This window comes from Aplidium turbinatum, chromosome 12 (genome assembly GCF_918807975.1).
Source record: "Aplidium turbinatum chromosome 12, kaAplTurb1.1, whole genome shotgun sequence".
In the NCBI taxonomy this organism is placed as follows: Eukaryota; Metazoa; Chordata; class Ascidiacea; order Aplousobranchia; family Polyclinidae; genus Aplidium; species Aplidium turbinatum.
This window is the reverse complement of record NC_137483.1, coordinates 21,155,034-21,172,648: the sequence shown is the minus strand read 5'-3', so window position 1 is coordinate 21,172,648 and position 17,615 is coordinate 21,155,034. Positions and strand designations below refer to the sequence as shown.

At 40.4% G+C, this 17,615-nt stretch overlaps 1 protein-coding gene across 1 annotated transcript in view; it reads right to left on the bottom strand.

Moving 5' to 3' along the window:
• LOC145781073 (sushi, von Willebrand factor type A, EGF and pentraxin domain-containing protein 1-like) overlaps window positions 1-17,269 on the bottom strand; it is a 32,260-nt gene extending 14,991 nt beyond the window's left edge. Inside the window, exons 1-2 of the mRNA XM_082592812.1 lie at window positions 17,110-17,269; window positions 14,183-14,374 (exon numbers count right to left, since the gene is read on the bottom strand). Coding sequence (XP_082448938.1) covers window positions 14,183-14,374; window positions 17,110-17,227 — 310 coding nt within the window. The 5' untranslated portion in view covers window positions 17,228-17,269. The remainder of the gene's footprint in view (window positions 1-14,182; window positions 14,375-17,109) is intronic.
• Between the last annotated feature and the right edge of the window lie 346 nt (window positions 17,270-17,615).

Here is a 17,615-nt window from a genome sequence, read left to right as displayed (position 1 = left end):
ACAACAGAGAAACTTGGCGTCTCATTGCCTCCAACCCTCGACGAGAGGAAGGAACTTAATGATGATGATGATAATATCGGAGTTTGCTTTATTTGTTCGTTTTACGCATTTTTCAAATTTTCTTTTTTACATGTGCTGGCCGAAGATGCTACTACTATAGCGAAATTGATTCTTAATAAATTACACTACGAGGTTAGATTGTTGTGCAAATGCCAGCATTTGATAAATGCAAAATAGCAGTACCATTGTTTTTTCGTTGTGATGGTCAGAAATAAACTGAACTGAATCTTTTGCAATTGCCTGAATCAAGCACGAACGGCCTCGGATGAATAATAATTAAATCAGGTATTTCTATGATATGTTGTGTGAATGATTGTTTTTGCCTTGTCGTTAAATTGTTTCAGATGAGTTTGTCTTTGTTCGCCAGGTGCCCGCTATCGCAAATTTTACCAGTTATGGAGAGATGGTCCAGTTTTTTTCTTTTTTATTACATGGCTGAGAAATTTATATTGTCGTGTTGAATACTTTTAAACAGAAATCTGGTTTGGTTCACTTGTAAAACTTCTTTGCTTTTTTCTTTACAAGCCGTGAAATACGTTGCATTCTACGGAAGCACCACATCCCAAAAGCTTTAATATTTTCAGATATTTTTGTTGAGATATTCTAGGTTTCAGAGTTGTATTGAATGACAGGATAAATAAAGCAATTAAAAGTTCTAGACCTCGTCGTAAAGAAGAAATTTTTATTAATCACCTTGTTTTTATTTACAGTTTTCTTCAGACCTTTCTTGTCCAAGTCGATAACCACCAATCTATGTTGAAGTTCGCATGGTATCGGTTTCACATCTTTGATCAGTTTTCTGCTTTCCTGCATACCAACCCAAAGTCAATTTCAGTTTCATTTTCACCTGCACTGAAAGTTACTTTTCTTCCTTCCTCTTGCTTAAACCAAGTAGTAGCAACACACAGGTCCTTTTCGTCACAGAACTCAGGTAGTCGCCTTCCATGACGATTTCTTTCTCCCACGCCAAACCCTCAATTGACACTTTCAAACCCATAGATTTGTTTGCCAACGTTCCCACTAAAGTCCCCAAGACCCAATACGATTTCCTGATCACTTCTTGTTCTCCATTCATGGGTTATTTCGTTATTAAAATCTTTCTTTTTCTGCATCGGATCTTCCACTTTGTGGTGCATAAGCACAGATTACTCTTATTACTACGTGCTCGACCACCATCACTATCGCCATTATTTTGTAACTCTGTCTACGAACCGCAGCAACATTTTTACATAGCTCTTCTTTAACTAAAATCCCAACTCCGATCCCAATATCATTGCCCGGCCACCACAGCTTGTATCTCCTTACTTTGACACCCAAAAACATGGCTCCTTTGTTCCTCCATCGACTTCTTGTAAACAGTAAACATCTACTTTCCTCATTCTCAGCTCTTCACTCACTTCAGTACCTTTACAGTAAAACGCAAGCTTCCTACATTTAGACCTCTCAGTCGTACCCCTGAATTTTTAACAGCAATGTCACACAAATCGAAGATTCTTCGTACCCCTGCCCATTTATGGGCTGCCAGGAACTGGGGGCCATTCTTTTTTCAACATCTATCATTAGGATTTTTGGTGCATGTTTTCTACAGGGAGCATGCCTTTGCTTACCCCAACCTCCATTTAAAGACCAGAGTGGCCTTGATGACCGGATACCTATGCACGACAACTAACGAGTTCGGCCAACCCGACTATGATTTAAGTTCCTTCTTTTCCTTCTTGAAAGATGTTGCCATTGTAGCCGTTGTAGCATGTAGCTATCCTCCGCCTACGCCGCCAACCTGCCTGACACGGGCATCAATGTCAGAAGTGAAGTCCAGAACTACCAGCGGGACGTGTTGCGGTGACAGCGACCCAGACCTTGGGTAAGGTGCTACCTCTCCTCCTGACATCGAGGATGCAGTTTAATGTCCTACCCAGGTGATTATTTTTAGATAACTGAAATGTCAATTGTTTGTCCAAGTGATATTTCTTTCAGGAGAGTCCCTTTTCGTTTTTCAGACCTCGGAACCAACTCATAAAGTTAGATGGATAAAAAACATCCATTTAATCTGTGAAGATCTGAATGTTTCGAAGTCAGTTGAAGCTGACCACTAAAAAACAACAAGGGCTCCGCCATCGGCCTATGTGCTTTTTTAGAATGAACATTTACGTGGATTGGCTGGAAGCATCATTTTACTAAGCATTTGCACGAAGACATGCTTTTAGACTTTTTAAGGTGATGCAAAATTACCAAGACAAGAATTGTTGTCACGGTTTCTTTCTATCTCTTACCAGGAAAAAGACTTGAAAAGATTCAATGACGTAGTTTAATGGGTATAACCGAAAAGCAGTCAATTAAATGTCGAATAAGTTTTACTGGTGAAATAATAATGAAAATTCTTGAAGGACTTTAACGAACGGCTTCTCAAATAACTCTAATTTCGAACACAATTTATATCACCACCAATTTTCATCTAGCCTACTTGTATTCCATTATTCCATAACTCTCAATCAACAATAATCTCTGCACCTATTACCAATCCACAACTCGTAACACAACTCTCATAATCAACTTATAATACAACTCTCATAATCAACTCATAATACAACTCTCATAAAAAAATCCATCAATTTACACCACTATTTATAGCAGGTTTAAAGAAGCTTCTACATTGTCACGTAGACGTAGAAGGTTCTAAAAAACACGTTACATAATAAAGATTTCGCAATCACAGATCGACTGGTAAATATCCTTATGACGTCATGACAAACGTCACCCGGCAATTGTGAAAAACAACAGAACATTCCAGAATTGTTCTGAATGAATGTCCCGAATGCTCTGGAAACACATTACATAATAGAGATCTCGCAATCAAAGGTTACCGGTACTTCAGGCCAGTAACCGATAATAACACATTGCTCAAAAATTCCATAATAAAAACAGCACGTTCTGTCAAGATACAAAACAGCCCGACGCGAGACCTCGCACATTGATTGTGACAATTGTTAAAACTGCACTGAATAGATTGTCTGGTCAACTTTAGAAGGATACCTCTCTGAAACATTAGTAGCTTTAGCTTTCTTCGGCAGAGAAGTAGCCTACTAAGTGAAATAAAACGACAACAAATGGCAAAATCACTTGATAAAGCCTTCTTAACACTCGCCAAGAAAACACTGCTCCAACAGCTGCTCTAAATCATGGAATATTCAACCAGGTATCCGATGGCCAGAAAGGTGGTACAATAAATCCTAGTCACAAATAATAAGTCACTGAAGCGTGTCGGATGACACCCAATCAAGAATACCATTAACTTATAACATACGATGTTTCGTTTTGATCATTGCCGCAACCACTGCTCTTGGCATATTGCCAACCTCCTCGTGGTGAGTCCTAGTGATTCAAATTTATGAAGCGAATGGCAACAGAAACCACAAATCACAGGGCACCCGGGGTGGTAAAAGATTAAACCCTCGGCCCTGGTGTCGAAGGAGAGAAAATCATTCTCATGTCGGAGTAATAATCTTGCAGATAAACGTTGAAGGCATAGGCGCCAACTCCAGGGGGGCCGGGGGCGGCGCCTCCCCCTGTGAGTTTAGTTGGAGTGGCTGCCCCCACGCAAATTATTTTAAAAAAATTCCTAAATCAAATGTTTCTAAGTTCAGATTTGCGTTAGTTTGACCTTCATTGCGGATCGATCTCAATTAAAAGATCTACTTGTTGCAACAAGAGCGCTGCTCCTAAGATAACGAAAGAAACAGAAGTACGGTAACTGATAAACGCCAGCATGGTGCCGTTGAAGCGTTGTAACAATGATTTAAAAACGTTTTTCTTGATTTCTTCTGCTTTGTTTTTTCTTGGGAGTGTCAATAACGAGGAGAGGTTTGCCGTTTGCTCAGTTTAGTATCTACGCGTATTAAGAGCTAAAGTTCAAAGTGACCAGCATATAATTCGAAGTAGCCTACAGGCCTCGAAGCTCGTTTTTGTTGATGGCGGACAAATTAAGTCTCACGGTTGACACACCAGTTTGAGCCGTCGATTGTCATGCTTAATTACTTTATCTTGATAATAATTCTTCGCCATTTCAGATCTATAACTACGGTTTTAGAAGGCTTTTTAAAAATTCAGTAAAGTCACTCTGAAAGGCTTTCGTCAGACCAACGACTTGCGCATGAAGAGTCAAAGCGCCATGTAGCTGGTCAATACGTCACATAACTGATTAACTTCTACCGCACGAGGTCGTGTGGCTTATTGCGTCACAATGCTCTGGGCAGGAGTCGGAAGATTTCTACACTAACGTTACTATTTTCTGCTGTGCAAAGTTTCACAGGCTTTTTTCTTTAAGTTTATATTTGCGTGTCATGTGAGCGAAAGTGAATTTTATATGGGTTTTTCTTTCTTACTGTAATACCAAAACTTAACAAATTTTATTGCATCTTGCTGTAATAGCTTACTCCCTACTCGTATAATCTAATTTAGTAACCAACCTTGCCGTATCATTATTACTCGGAGATCAAAGCCAGACATTGTGACGTAAAACTTGAACTAAATTGCACGTGATTAGTGTAGAACAGGGGTCACCAAACTACGGCCAGCGGGCCAGAACCGGCCGCGAACTAATTTCATCCGGCCAGCTACGTGCTGCGGAAATAACAGCTGCACTACAACTGTTAAGAAAAAAAGTTACCAAACTTTTAGTAAAGGACTGACGTTGCTGTTGAGCTACACGCAACTTGCTTGTCCTGCTAAATGCTAAATAATGATTTTTCCATATTGTTTCTTCTTATGACATCACAAACTTTGTTGTTCAAAACACCAATGTTTGATCAGTGCGATATCTCTGTTTAGGCAAATCATACCAGCCAGACTAAACATTATAAGCAGAAGGATTTGAACAATTGAAGTCAATGGAGATTCTAAATAATTGTATATCTTTTCGCAATTTGCATCCGGCCCGCAGCTGTAATCTCGCAGCAATCAAGCCCTCAGAGAAAATAGTTTGGTGACCCCTGGTGTAGAAGTACCTGTACTCCTATCGATTCTTAGCGAAGAATTCACCTTTGTTACACTGATTCAATGTCATCCATTGTTGAAGCAATGTAAAAATCGAAAGTTTTCCTCTTTGAATGGAAGCTAAGGGATACAGTATTCACATTTTCTAGATGCGCCCTAGAATGCGCTGGAAATTATATTATTGCAAAATTGTTCGTGCTATCCAATGACGATTTGTATCGCTAGTTCCTGTGTTATTTCTCGGCGGACAAATATGACCGATCTAGATGGTACTTCCCGCGGACATCACATGCTGTGACGGCGGACATGTCCGATGTCCGCCGTGAATTTCGAGGCCTGAGCCAACATAAAGCTTGGCGATATACAATGGCATGTAGACGCAAGCAAACATCAATGCTGACAAACAAACATCAGCATTTTGAATGTAAGCAATCAGTCGGCTAGAAAGTTTGCCCCCTGGCAATTTTCAAAACCCGGCGCCTATGGTTGAAGGCCTTACCGAAGCCAAATGCAACATGTTGAAGCATTTCACACAAGTGCATAACGTGTCAGCATTGCTCCTTCAAGAAACCCACACCACCGAAGTATTGAAGTCACAGATCCGTGGATATACCCTGGCAGCATGCACCAATAGTAACATTCATGGAATAACCACATATGTAAGAAACTCTGCTAAGTGAATGCCGATTGTTTCATCCAACCCTGACTGTGAAGTTGAATGGACAGCCACAAAAATTGAAGGCACATCTGTGAATAACGTGTATAAACCACCAAATACACGTCTGCAAACTAACTCCATTCCCCCTTTTGCTCCACCATGCATGTGTGCCGGAGAATTCAATTCCAAAAGCACAACCTGGGGCTACCGCCATTCAAATGCAGACGGCATAGCGCTTGAATCATAGGCAGCTGTCACTGGTATCCAATTAATGTTCAACCAAAAGAACCAGACAGTTTTTTGTTATTAAGATTGAAAACAACAACCAATCCGGATCTGGCCTTTGCCAACGTAAAAAGACTTTACCAAACCGTACCATCCTTAGCCCCTTTCCTAAGTCCCAACATAGACCATCGCTCATCACCCCTGAAAACCCATTCAACCCAGCCCAAGCAAACCTGTGAAGATGTGGAATTTTTGCAAGGCAAACTGGACCAAGTTTACACTACTGGTTGAAATAAAAACTCGGCACCTTCCAGAACCAACTTATGACGCGTTGGAGAAGTCTTATAAAGCCTTCTGCAAAACCTTACTCATGGCAGCAAATAAGTCTATCCCCCGTGGATTCCGTCGTCAATTCATACCTTCCTGGGAAAAATAATGCAACAAACGCTATGATGCGTTCCTGGCCTCAAAATCAGTGAAGAAACATCCATGACTGATCTGTTGGAACACCTCAACATAAAACGTAAACAGCGTTAGGAAGATACAGTACAAGGCATTGACTTCACTCACTCAAGCAGAGCTGCATGGAAAACTTTCAATCGCCTTACATGCCGCACCTCCATTCCTCCAATGCTAAACGATGCCCTGTAACCGCCAACGCCATAGCACAACAACTCCTAGCCAATGGCAAATAAGAAGCACGCCTTTGCAGTGAAGCAGGAATGCAGCAGGCTCTGGAACGCCCCAAGCGCAGATGGCCATTTATCAGCCCCTTTCAGCACCAGAGAACTTGCATCTGTCATCAAACAAGTTAAAATTGGGAAAGCACAAGGGCCCGATAACATTCCTCCAGAATTCTTAAGGCACTGTGTGGCCCCAAATATCTGACATGGTTGAAAAGCTTATAATCTGCTTGCCTGACCCTCCAGGCTATACCTAAAATCTGGCGAAAAGCAACTGTAGTGACATTACTTAAACCAAACAAGCCAGCTGATGATCCCAAAAGCTATCGTCCAATATCACTACTCTGCGTCTCATAAAGCATCCTGGAACGGCTCCTGTTAACTAGACTCTAGCCAGTTGTTGATCTCCAGGTACCAAAAGAACAAGCTGGATTTCGGCACGGACGCTGTACGACTCATCAAGCAGTCAAGCTGACCGAGGATATTGAGGAAAGTTTCGAGAAGGGCAACAAAGCAGGAGTAAGCTTGGTGGACCTCACTGCTGCCTATGATACTGTGTGGCACCAAGGGCTAACCCTAAAGCTCCTCCGCATGATCCCAGACAAAAAGGTAGTGCGATTTCTCGCAAACATTCTGGCAAAGCGGACTTTTTTGCCGAAGACGAGTGACGAGCAGCGCAGCCGGCCCCGCCGCTTAAGAAACGGTGTTCCGCAAGGATCCTGCTTATCACCCCTACTATTTAACATCTACAATTTTGCATCAGTGACATGACAGAGACTACGTCACGCCAGTATGGCTATGCTGATGATATAGCACGACTCCGTTCTGACAAGTCCTGGCATGGGGTATAGCAAGCACTTACAGATGACATGGCCCAAATCGCAGACTATCTGAAGCTTTGGATGCTGAAACTGAGCCTGGCAAAGACCACTGTCACACCTTTTCACCTTTGCAACATGGAATCTGCGCGCCAATTGTCAGTCTCTCGCAATGGAAACCCACTCCCACACAATCCGTGTCCCACCTACCTAGGATTGAAGCTCGACCGACAATTTACCTACAAACACCATGCTGAAGCCCTCCATGCTAAGCTATCAGTACGCAACAACTTGCTGAGATGCCTAGCTAGAGCATCCTGGGGTGCTAGTACATCCACACTCCGTACAAGTGCCCTTGCACTTATTTACACTTTTACAGCACCTTCGAATATGCTTCCCCCACTTGGTGCCGCAGCGTACACACTAGCAAAATTGACATTGCCATCAGCACCACCATGAGAATAATGACTGGTTGCCTGCTTCCTACTCCCACTGACTTTCTGCCGGAACGATTAGGCATCGCCCCATGTAGACTTTGCAGGGAAAACCATGTACGCAGTCTGGTCCTACAAGCCATGTCGAGAGATGATCATCGACCAGCTCCTCAACCAGATTGTCCTAAATTCGCACTCCCAAAAGCCCCGGCGCTTGAAATCTCGACGCCCGTTGTCCCGACATGCTGCAGCTATCTGTAAATCCAACTTCCACATTTCCTAAATTTGGAACAGTGAATGGAGAGAAGTTTCTAGACCAACCCAATTCACAGTCCTTCCCAATACCAACAATCCACCCGGAGCAGAACTACCTCGGAAGGAATGGGTGAAGCTCAATCGCCTACGGACTGGGTTGGGCGTTTCAACAGCAGCATGTTTCAATGGGGCCTCGCTGATTCACCATCTTGTGCATGTGGCTCAGATTCTCAGACTGCACACGACATTATCTACCGTTGTCCTGTATATCGACTCCAGGACAGATATGTGGAGTTGTGGATCTCACAACGCTCGATGAACACACAATCCATTGGCTGCCGCGCCTGGATGTAACAACATGATCTGCGGTGGCCTCAAACGCAAGAAGATAACGTACGATAAAGATCAGCAGCAGTTTCTTATGCCGGTGGTGGTAGAACGTAGGCGTGGATGCCGTGACTGCAACAAGATAACACAACTCACAACTGGGCAATAATGAATGGGGATAACAGTAACACCTAGAGTACCTTGACCTCTGAGCAACTAATGTTGTGTAAAAAGGGACCCAAATGTCAATAAAAGTGGCTATGCAAAAGGAAAATTCAGTAATCATGTGCAACCTCTAAAATGAATGTTTTTCTATCCTAGAGTTTTTTTACACAAAACAGTTTTGACCTGAAAGAAACACAACCAACTAGGTTTCCAAAATATTTTCTAACGTTTTTTTTCAGTGTGAAGAAAGGGGCGTTCTTCCTGGCTATCAGCACAAGGCTGAGCACTCACTAGTACTGCGAGCAGTTGCGATTCGCTAACCATAACGGTGTAGCTTCCACGCTAGCCATTCAGACCATCCAATCAACAATATGTTTGTCGGCAGCCGATACAGTGCGATACTGATGAGCCCAGCCTCATGGGCGAAACACGTGTCCATCGCTGTCAATTCTTGCTACAAATCGGCTGCCGAGAAACTTTTTTTTCAAGTTAAGGTCCACCATAATGCTAGCTATATCAACAAGTGCTTCAGTGTCTGAAGCAGATTCACTGTTTACTGTTGATGAAAATTTATTTTCTGTTTGCAATTTGGATTGTAGACTAACTCAGTGGCTTAGTAGTGATCGCTTTCGGTTCTTACATTGCTAGGTAGGATCTTCTTAAATACTTTGACAAGTGCACCGGTTGTATTCTTTCTGGCATAACGCGATGAAGATGAGTCGAGCAATAATGTGATGTAATCGTAAATATGGTAAAAAATAAGCCCGGTCGCTAAAAGACAGTAGTTGTAGAGCGACAATGAATAGGTCAAACCATTATTAATATTGATTTAAGTTTATGTAAGTTGCACCTGAAATGTTTTGGTTTAGTTGGTTTATTATTGATTTTGAGCCGTATTACAATGTGATTGTCTATTTTGTAGACTTGGGTTAAAGCCAAACCATGGCAGGAACAATTTATTCAACTTAATTGGAATCTGAGCCAGGTGCTTGAAACGTTCAACCACTGTTTAGTTAAAACTTTTGCTGCAGCAATTATGAACCCAGACAGTTCAAAAGTTTTTGTCCACAAAGTAAACCGGGGTTTTATAAAGTATAACAAGTGTTAGAGACTATATAAATCGGCAGTGGCGTACGCAGGGGGGGGGCCATTGGGCCATGGCCCCCCCCCCCTTAAATTTTTTTTGTAGTTAATGACGTAGATTAAGGCATTTAATATGTTTTGCATTGCTCTGTCAAAGCAATTACTGTAACAATGTTGTTTTATAGACTAAGCCAATACGAAATACATGGGGGGGGGGTTACAACTCCACTTTGGCACGCGTGTGACGTTACGATATTGAGAATGATGCTTTCAGTCTCTTTATGCTTGGAAATGATGCTTTCAATCTAAAAAAAAACTTGCCTATTTTTAAACAAAATTGCATTAAAAGAGTGAGTTTTGCCAATACCAAACATTCAAACATCTCAGCAAGGAATTAACAACAAGAAAACATAGAGACTTAGCTTTATTTCCGAAAAATGCCAAAGAAAACATGATCTTATCCTTTTGCTATGCCACCTGACAGCGCCATTTTACAGGAATATTCATACCCACATTTTTGTTGAAAATGCTCTCAGAATGCACCAAATTCAAAGTAATTTTTCAAAATTTTTTTGGGGAAGGTCCCCCAGACCCCCCGCCGCTGGGTGTCGTCTTAAGCGAAAACGCCGTCGGGCTTCGCCAGCCGGTCGTCAAAACCCCCCCTTTCAAAATTCCTAGCTATGCTACTCTCAATGGCCCCCCCCTTGAGAAAATCCTGCGTACGCCACTGTAAATCGGCCATAACCAGGGCCGTTAAGACGATAAATTGGGCGTGTTACCAAAGAAATCTTCGAACTCTAAATAAAGATACTGTGTAGGAAAAAACAACGAAATAATACTAAGTGGTTTCTTTGTTCTACAGCCCTTAGGAAATGTTAAGGGCTCCTAAAATTGTAAATTGAAGTAACAATGCTTAGATATGACAACAAAAAAACATAGACCCTACAACTACATAACAAATTCGTTTCCGCCAATATCAGGTGGGCTAAATTAAATAACCCAACGGGCCGGATTTGGCCCGTAGGTCGTAGTTTGCCCATGTCTGTTATAGTGCATCATCGGTTCGCTTTTTAACAGCGATATTTATTATACAACTGTTAAATATTGCTCAGTTCTAATTAGCTTAGTTTAATAAATTTTCCTTCAATAAACTACCCAGTAGGGTGGATCGTTTTTCAACTTTTTTTCTTAATCGCTTATTAATAGTGCCGAAAAGTTGTGCACTGACATTTTAAGCACAAAAAAAAATTTCACAAAAACTATTTTTATTTACACAAAAAAAAATTTCAAAAATTTTAATATCTTGGGTCGCCCCAAAGAAGTTGAAATATTAGAAAAAGTGGAAAATTTCCAAAAATTTTTTTTTTGTTTTAGTTTTTAATCGCTTGTTAAGAGCGCGGAAAAGTTGTGCACTGACATTGTAAGCACAACATAAAAAAAAATTTCAAAAATTTTAATATCTTGGGTTGCCCCAAAGAAGTTGAAATATTAGAAAAAGTGGAAAATTTCCAAAAATTTTATTTTTTGTTTTAATTTTTAATCGCTTATTAAGAGCGCGGAAAAGTTGTGCACTGACATTGTAAGCACAAAGCAAAAATAAATTTCCAAAAAAATTAATATCTTGGGGTGCCCCAACAAAGTTTAAAATTCAAAAAAGAATCGCAAATTTTTAAAAATTCAATTTTTACACATTTGTAACTGCACTACCTCCTGAGAATCATTGTAAATTACACAGAAAATCAATAGTTACAAGTAGAATTACAAGTACATGAAGGATACGCAAACCTTTTAAGAACATAATCTAAAATCTTGTTTTGTATTGAGACGTGGCATTTCTTTCCTGGATTGTAGCCGACTTCTGATGAATCCATCGCGGTTAGCGGCACCACATACTGCAACAGAGGCCTCCGTGACAACCTTGACACCTCGCTCGACTGCTTGCGTGTGACAGGGAAAATTAAAAAAATGTTGGCTTGTGTTGATGTTTTTGAACGACCAAAGTTCTTCTGTTGTCATTTTCATAGTTATTGGAGGTTCGGTTTTGTCGTTATCGGTTTGCCAGCATATCATATCAACATAACTGACAGCATTAAAATTGAATTTTGGCAGTTTGAAGCGCCGGATTTCATTGCAAACGGGAGTTTCTCGTGCAAACAGTATACGGCGTATTCCCAGCTCACGCACATGTGATTCTTTGTCAAACAGCATTGACAAAAGTATGTTTTCGTTGCGGCCAAAAAATCCATTTCTTTGAATAACAGGGTCGACAATGGCCTTTAGTTTATCCGACAGGTAGCGAGATTTGCTGATGGTTTGCCATAGATGAACAGCACGCTGATACAGAGTGGATTGCACTTTATTTCGAACCACATAGGAGCAATAAACCTTCATGACAAAGGTAGCCAGCGTTTTTAAATTATCAGAGGGTTCTGTGGTCCCTATATACAACCGCAGAATGCGATTCCCTGCAGTTAGCCAGCGTGAGTGATTAAGCTTACCTGGACTTCTTGTGGCGAGTGAACTGGGAATTTCTCCTGTACAAACGCAATGACAAATGTCCCGGAGGTATCTTTGGTCCGTGCTTAAATCGGTCACACCCATATGAGGAAAAGTAGGTATTGATTCAAATCGTCGGATAGGCATTTTATCACATGTAAGTAAAGCCTTTTCAATCTGTCCGGAATACCCACGAGGACCAGTTGTACTGCCATCCAAAAACACAAAAAGATGTCGCAGGGGTAATTCGTTTGCGTGGGGTTGACATAGCAACCATTGCAGCGGTTTTCGAAACTCTAATTCCAACAGTCGGATAACACCGCCTGCATGACCCGTATTTACCACAGTACCATGACACCCCACGGCTGTTATTAAGCTGGTGTCTGTTCCTCTATCACGAACTGCTGATATTATGGAGTCGGCAATGCTTCTGGCTGTTCCCGCGGTTGGACTTACATGGCCAAAATACTGAGATCCAGGTTCAGCGATAATACACACATGCTCTTCAACAACAAATGTTATTTGAAGCCTTCTCACAAGTAATTATGCAATTCGAGTACAACCAACAAGTAAACAAATAAAACAAAGTCATCGCCCCGTCCGGGTTTTCACCCCCTATTGTAACTCTTTCGCCCCCAAAGAGGAGATATCGCCCACTTTTAGAACCACTGGGCTATACAACAGTTGCAGCCACTGTCCTATAAGCTAAATTTATGTAGAGTAACTGGCTAAAAAGTTGGCGATGCAGAAACAAAATAATACTACCAAACACTGCTGCCGCTAAACTAGCATCACTACCGTAGTATAATAATAATGCTACCAGCACAGCAGTCGGTTTACTTTCAAACACTATAACTCTGTAGTTAGCCTATTCGGTAAACCTCTACCACGAGTAAAATTGACAAACAGGCAATTTAAAGGTCACCTAGCAAGTCAAAGGTCACACAAAAACCATAATTACAAAGGATTTATAAAAGGGAAAAATGTGGAGATAGAAACCTAGCACATGGACTCAAACAACGATATGTATGCAACACCTACGTCCTACACTAAAGCACATAAGATCGATTTGCGATCCGAGTAGCTGCGTGAGAGCGATACAGCTTGAAACCTGCAATAAGTCAAGTGTGTGCTGTGTTGCCTACACATAACACACAAAAGGCCGCACTAAGGGGAAGGCAGAAAACGTTGGTGATCGTTCATGTTATTAAACAGGATACAGACAACCATGACATCAGCAATGCAAAGTAAATATTGATTTTCAGAAATTTTCTGAAGCGCTTAAAAATTAAAACAAAAAATAAAATTTTTGGAAACTTTCCACTTTTTCTAATATTTCAACTTCTTTGGGGCAACCCAAGATATTAAAATTTTTGAAATTTTTTTTTTATGGTGTGCTTACAATGTCAGTGCACAACTTTTCCGCGCTCTTAACAAGCGATTAAAAACTAAAACAAAACAAAAAATTTTTGGAAATATTCCACTTTTTCTAATATTTCAACTTCTTTGGGGCGACCCAAGATATTAAAATTTTTGAAATTTGTTTTTTGTGTAGTGCTTAAAATGTCAGTGCACAACTTTTCGGCACTATTAATAAGCGATTAAGAAAAAAAGTTAAAAAACGATCCACCCTACTACCCAGCCATGACAGAAATAATGCGCTGTTTTTGACAAGCCTCTATTTTTTAATACAAAGGATCATTGAATAACATTTTGGAATGCTAAAATAAAGCTATCAGAAACTCAAAACTCTTTTCATTTTTTTCTAAAACAGCAAGATACAGAGGAAGTAAACATTTTTATGGTAAAAATTAATTTTCATCACTTTTGCTATTGACAAGTGTTCGGCAAGCTTAAAGCAAGGCAATTACATCAGAAACTAAGTTTTTAAAACAGTTTTATTCTCTGCTGCATACAATAAACTGTTGTTAGCTTCCTCTAATGATTGCACTTAGCTACCACAAAAAAAACGTAACGTCAAACACTTACTGCACTCAGGTAAATTAGTATTCGCCATAGATATTGTCCAAGTTCCATCGTTTTGACACCTTGTTGGAGTATTGGGTACCGTTTCTCCAGCATTGCATACGTATAACACTTCTTCATTTATCGTGTAACGACGATTGGGGTTCCGTATGGGTTCTTGAATAGAGAAATCCAACACATCGGGCGGGTCACAACCTTAAAATTACATAAAAACGCTTCAACAAGGATAAAAATTTATTATTGACATGAAGCACAAGTTAATTTTAAGATGTAATTATTCCTTGAAGAGGTGAGGCTATATTTCACAAGCAGCATCCCTGTATACTACTCAAAAAGTTTTAAAAATCTAAAAATAAACATTATAACAATGAGTAAGTATAGCAAAACAAAGCCATCATTTTGAAATCCGGTCTCACAGGTAACAACGTCATAATATATAATATGTAATTAACCTGACGTTGAATTTAAACTATCATTTTCATTTTTGTTATGTTCATACAACAACAACGTGTGATATTTCTCGTGGAGCACAATATTTATCATTAATATCTATGCTCTTAAATGTTTCTTTTAAAGATCACCTACTAAATTACTTAAGACTACCTAAGATTCTTAATGTCATATAAGACTAATACATTGATCCATCATCCAATAAACGCATCTTTAGTAAAACCTGGCTATATTCACGTTTCTAATTTGGCCTATTTACAAACTCATACAGTATGCAAAATACGAAAAAGCGCATAACAAAAAAAAGTGAAGATTTTTGTGCAATTCTTCCAGAGAGTCTTGGTTTATCTGATTTTGGCAAACACTTTTGAAAAAATAATTTACTTAAAGTAGCCGACAGTTCCAGCTTAATATAGTTGATTTCATCGTGTGAGAACAATAATATAGTCACAAAGATAGAGAACCGAACATTTAACTGACCAGTTGAGTATTATATACCATACACCTTTCAAGAATCTTATTAATCATTAGCGTACACAGAAAATGTTTATTGTGGAGTTGAAATAATGCATGAAGTTACGCTTAAAAGAACTATGGTAATCAACTTTTACACCATGACAGAAACAAATCTTGGCTTATATAAGGTTACAAAATGTAGGTTTGTAATTATGCTTATCATCAGAGGAGCACGATTGTCGTTTAATCTAATCGACGTTACGCTTTTTGGTTGAAGACCAGACAATTTTTCCCACCCCTTCCGCGTTGGGTGTATACTGTATATGCAATATGCATAGGCGTCGACCCTGACGAGGGTTCGCAAAATATGTTTCGTCCACCCTGTTTTCATGACACTTATGAAGTGTTCGTTACAATTATTTGCGTTTTTGTTACACGCTGAATTATCCAACCAACACTGCAGCGCAACTTCTTGTTTTACGCTAGATGTCTCTCGCTAGGTATCCGACAGAACAAAGCAATTCCGCAACAACGCTGCGTTGAAAAAAGGCGATACTCACTGCATTGTTGTTGCTACTGCAACTGCCACACAATGACAATTCCTGGTGAGGGAAAGCCACGTTTGATCTTTTCTCCGAATGGTCTCACTTTCGTTACGTCACAATCAAACTTCAGTTCCCGGTCAGCGTAAGGGAATATGAATATGACATCATAATGAACATGACAATAAAATAACCGATCCAAACTAAAGACGTACGGTACTGAAACAATCGCTTTCTACAAATCTTTCCTCACCAACTTGTTGCTGGGTATAAATTGGGGCACTGCGCGATGGTGTCATTTCATTATTGAAAAGTTAAATATGAAGCAAAGTCAAACATCTATTCGCGCATTCTTAAAAGCAGCTTCCAGAAGGTGTCGAGATGATAACGCTGAAGAAGCCACGTCCAGCGCAAATGAACGTAGAGATGACATTGATGAAGAAAGCAGTGCTTCAAGGATGGACAGTGGTGAAGTCAAAGTCTCAGGCAATGCACCGGTAGTTGTAGAAAACAGCATTAGACATGGATCTCTACCTGCTCCATTTGACGTTAGCATGCTGGCGGATCAGCTTCCGGCTCGAGAAGGTCGTGTGTTGCAAAGGAAGCTTTTTTCGAATTCCAGTGGAAGCGTCTTAACCCTGATGGTACTTGTTACTGTAGTCACCTGTCCGAACATTTTGCGGCAAATCCGAAGGCGCCATTTTAAAGATAACAGGTCATGAGTCACGCGCTTTATAGGTCGCAAAGGAAAACATAAAAGAAGTTTGTTTAGTTTAGCAGCGCTCATAAGATCACAAGGCGCAAGAAAGCAAACATCAAAGCTATTAAAGCTTAATTGCTGCAGCGACGCTAAAAGCTTTCTTTGTGAGAAAGACAAACCATTGTGAATTTGCAAACATACACATTAATTGAAATCTGTTTAAAAACTCTCGCCCACCTAGAATTCCTCTCTTCTAAGAAAAAATCGGCGCCTATATGTATATGTATTTATTATCGCTTTATGGATGGTTTCTGACTATGTGCATGTATATTACACCAGGCTGTCTCGTAAACGACAGTCTTGCAACGGATTACTGTTTCTGCTGCGCAAAGCCGCAAATAATTTAAGAGAGTATAGAACTGTTGAAATATTTAGTTGAATGCTTGCTCTTCTGCTGTGCGGTCGGAAACATTTAGAGCTGTCCCGATTCTGAATCAGTTGAAGATGTAATGATGCTTGAATGCTTACTGGATCGTTGAGGTTGTTGCAGTGTTTCCAGAAAATTTTTGTGTTGATAGCAACATTTCTGGGAGCATGTATTGTCACAGTAAAAGGAGTAAATAATTGTCACTATTATCACGGCATGGCATACATGTCTGCGTTACTATTGTCGTGTGTCGGCGGTCACTCATCTTCAGTGCTATAGATGCTAATATGGTGAAAACGAAGAACTAACCACTCACTACAATAGACTGCAATACATAAAAAAAGAACAAACTTACCACACATTTGAGGCGGGTCGTTATTTAATCCATCATTGTCACAAGTTGCCATGCCGACAGAATCAGTATTGCAAAAGTACTCAACCGGTGTACCGATCGTATAGCCGACCATACCCATAGCCACAGCTGGGGAGGTTGTGCAATCGAGAGTCGCGCACAAGTCGGTGCATCCTGTCAAAACAACAATATGAAAACTTCATCTCGCGTACCTACTGTACTGTAAAAACATTAAATACAGTTAATTCTAAACTGTTTAGCAAGGTTTTAGTTACGAATTAAAACCCAACCGATGAGCAATCATTTCGGGAGCCTATATGGAACATGTGAGCATATTGTGAAGAAAGGGGCGTTCTTCCCGGCTATCAGCACAAGGCTGAGCACTCACTAGTACAGCGAGTAGCTGCGATTCGCCAACCATAACGGTATAGCTTCCACGCTAGCCATTCAGACCATCCAATCAACAATATGTTTCTCGGCAGCCGATTTGTAGCAAGAATTGACAGCGA